The sequence below is a fragment of the Pygoscelis adeliae genome, unplaced genomic scaffold, assembly GCF_000699105.1.
Source record: "Pygoscelis adeliae isolate BGI_AS28 unplaced genomic scaffold, ASM69910v1 Scaffold704, whole genome shotgun sequence".
NCBI classification, from domain to species: Eukaryota; Metazoa; Chordata; class Aves; order Sphenisciformes; family Spheniscidae; genus Pygoscelis; species Pygoscelis adeliae.
Genome location: NW_008824590.1, coordinates 281731 through 282045, shown reverse-complemented (window position 1 = coordinate 282045; position 315 = coordinate 281731). Strand labels below are relative to the sequence as shown.

The following is a 315-nucleotide window of genomic DNA, read 5'->3' as shown; positions in this document are numbered from 1 at the left end:
AAAAAAAAAAAAAAAAAAAAAAAGAAAGAAACAAACAAACAAAAAAGAAACAAATGAGAAAAAAAAAAAACCAACAAAAAAAAAAACCCATTTCAAACCTTCGGCGACCTGTCCTTTTTCCAAACCTTTAACTTCTTCTGGTTTTCTAGAGCAGTGAGAGGTCACTTCCTTTGCCCGAGGTCAGAACGATGTCTGCTTGAAATCAGTACTCTACACCTGTTAAAGCTTGTTTTATGCTTTTTTTTTTTTTTTTGTAATGACAAAGCATAGAATTTTTACTTGTGTTGTGGGGTTTTTTTTTTTTGTTTTTTTTTT

General features: G+C 29.8%; 1 protein-coding gene across 1 annotated transcript in view; it reads right to left on the bottom strand.

The window, feature by feature from the left end:
* Positions 1-127: 127 nt before the first annotated feature.
* The window catches only part of INTS3 (integrator complex subunit 3), a 57578-nt gene continuing 57390 nt past the window's right edge, over positions 128-315 (bottom strand). Inside the window, exon 34 of the mRNA XM_009322224.1 lies at positions 128-145. Within this exon, the coding sequence (XP_009320499.1) occupies positions 128-145 (18 nt within the window). The remainder of the gene's footprint in view (positions 146-315) is intronic.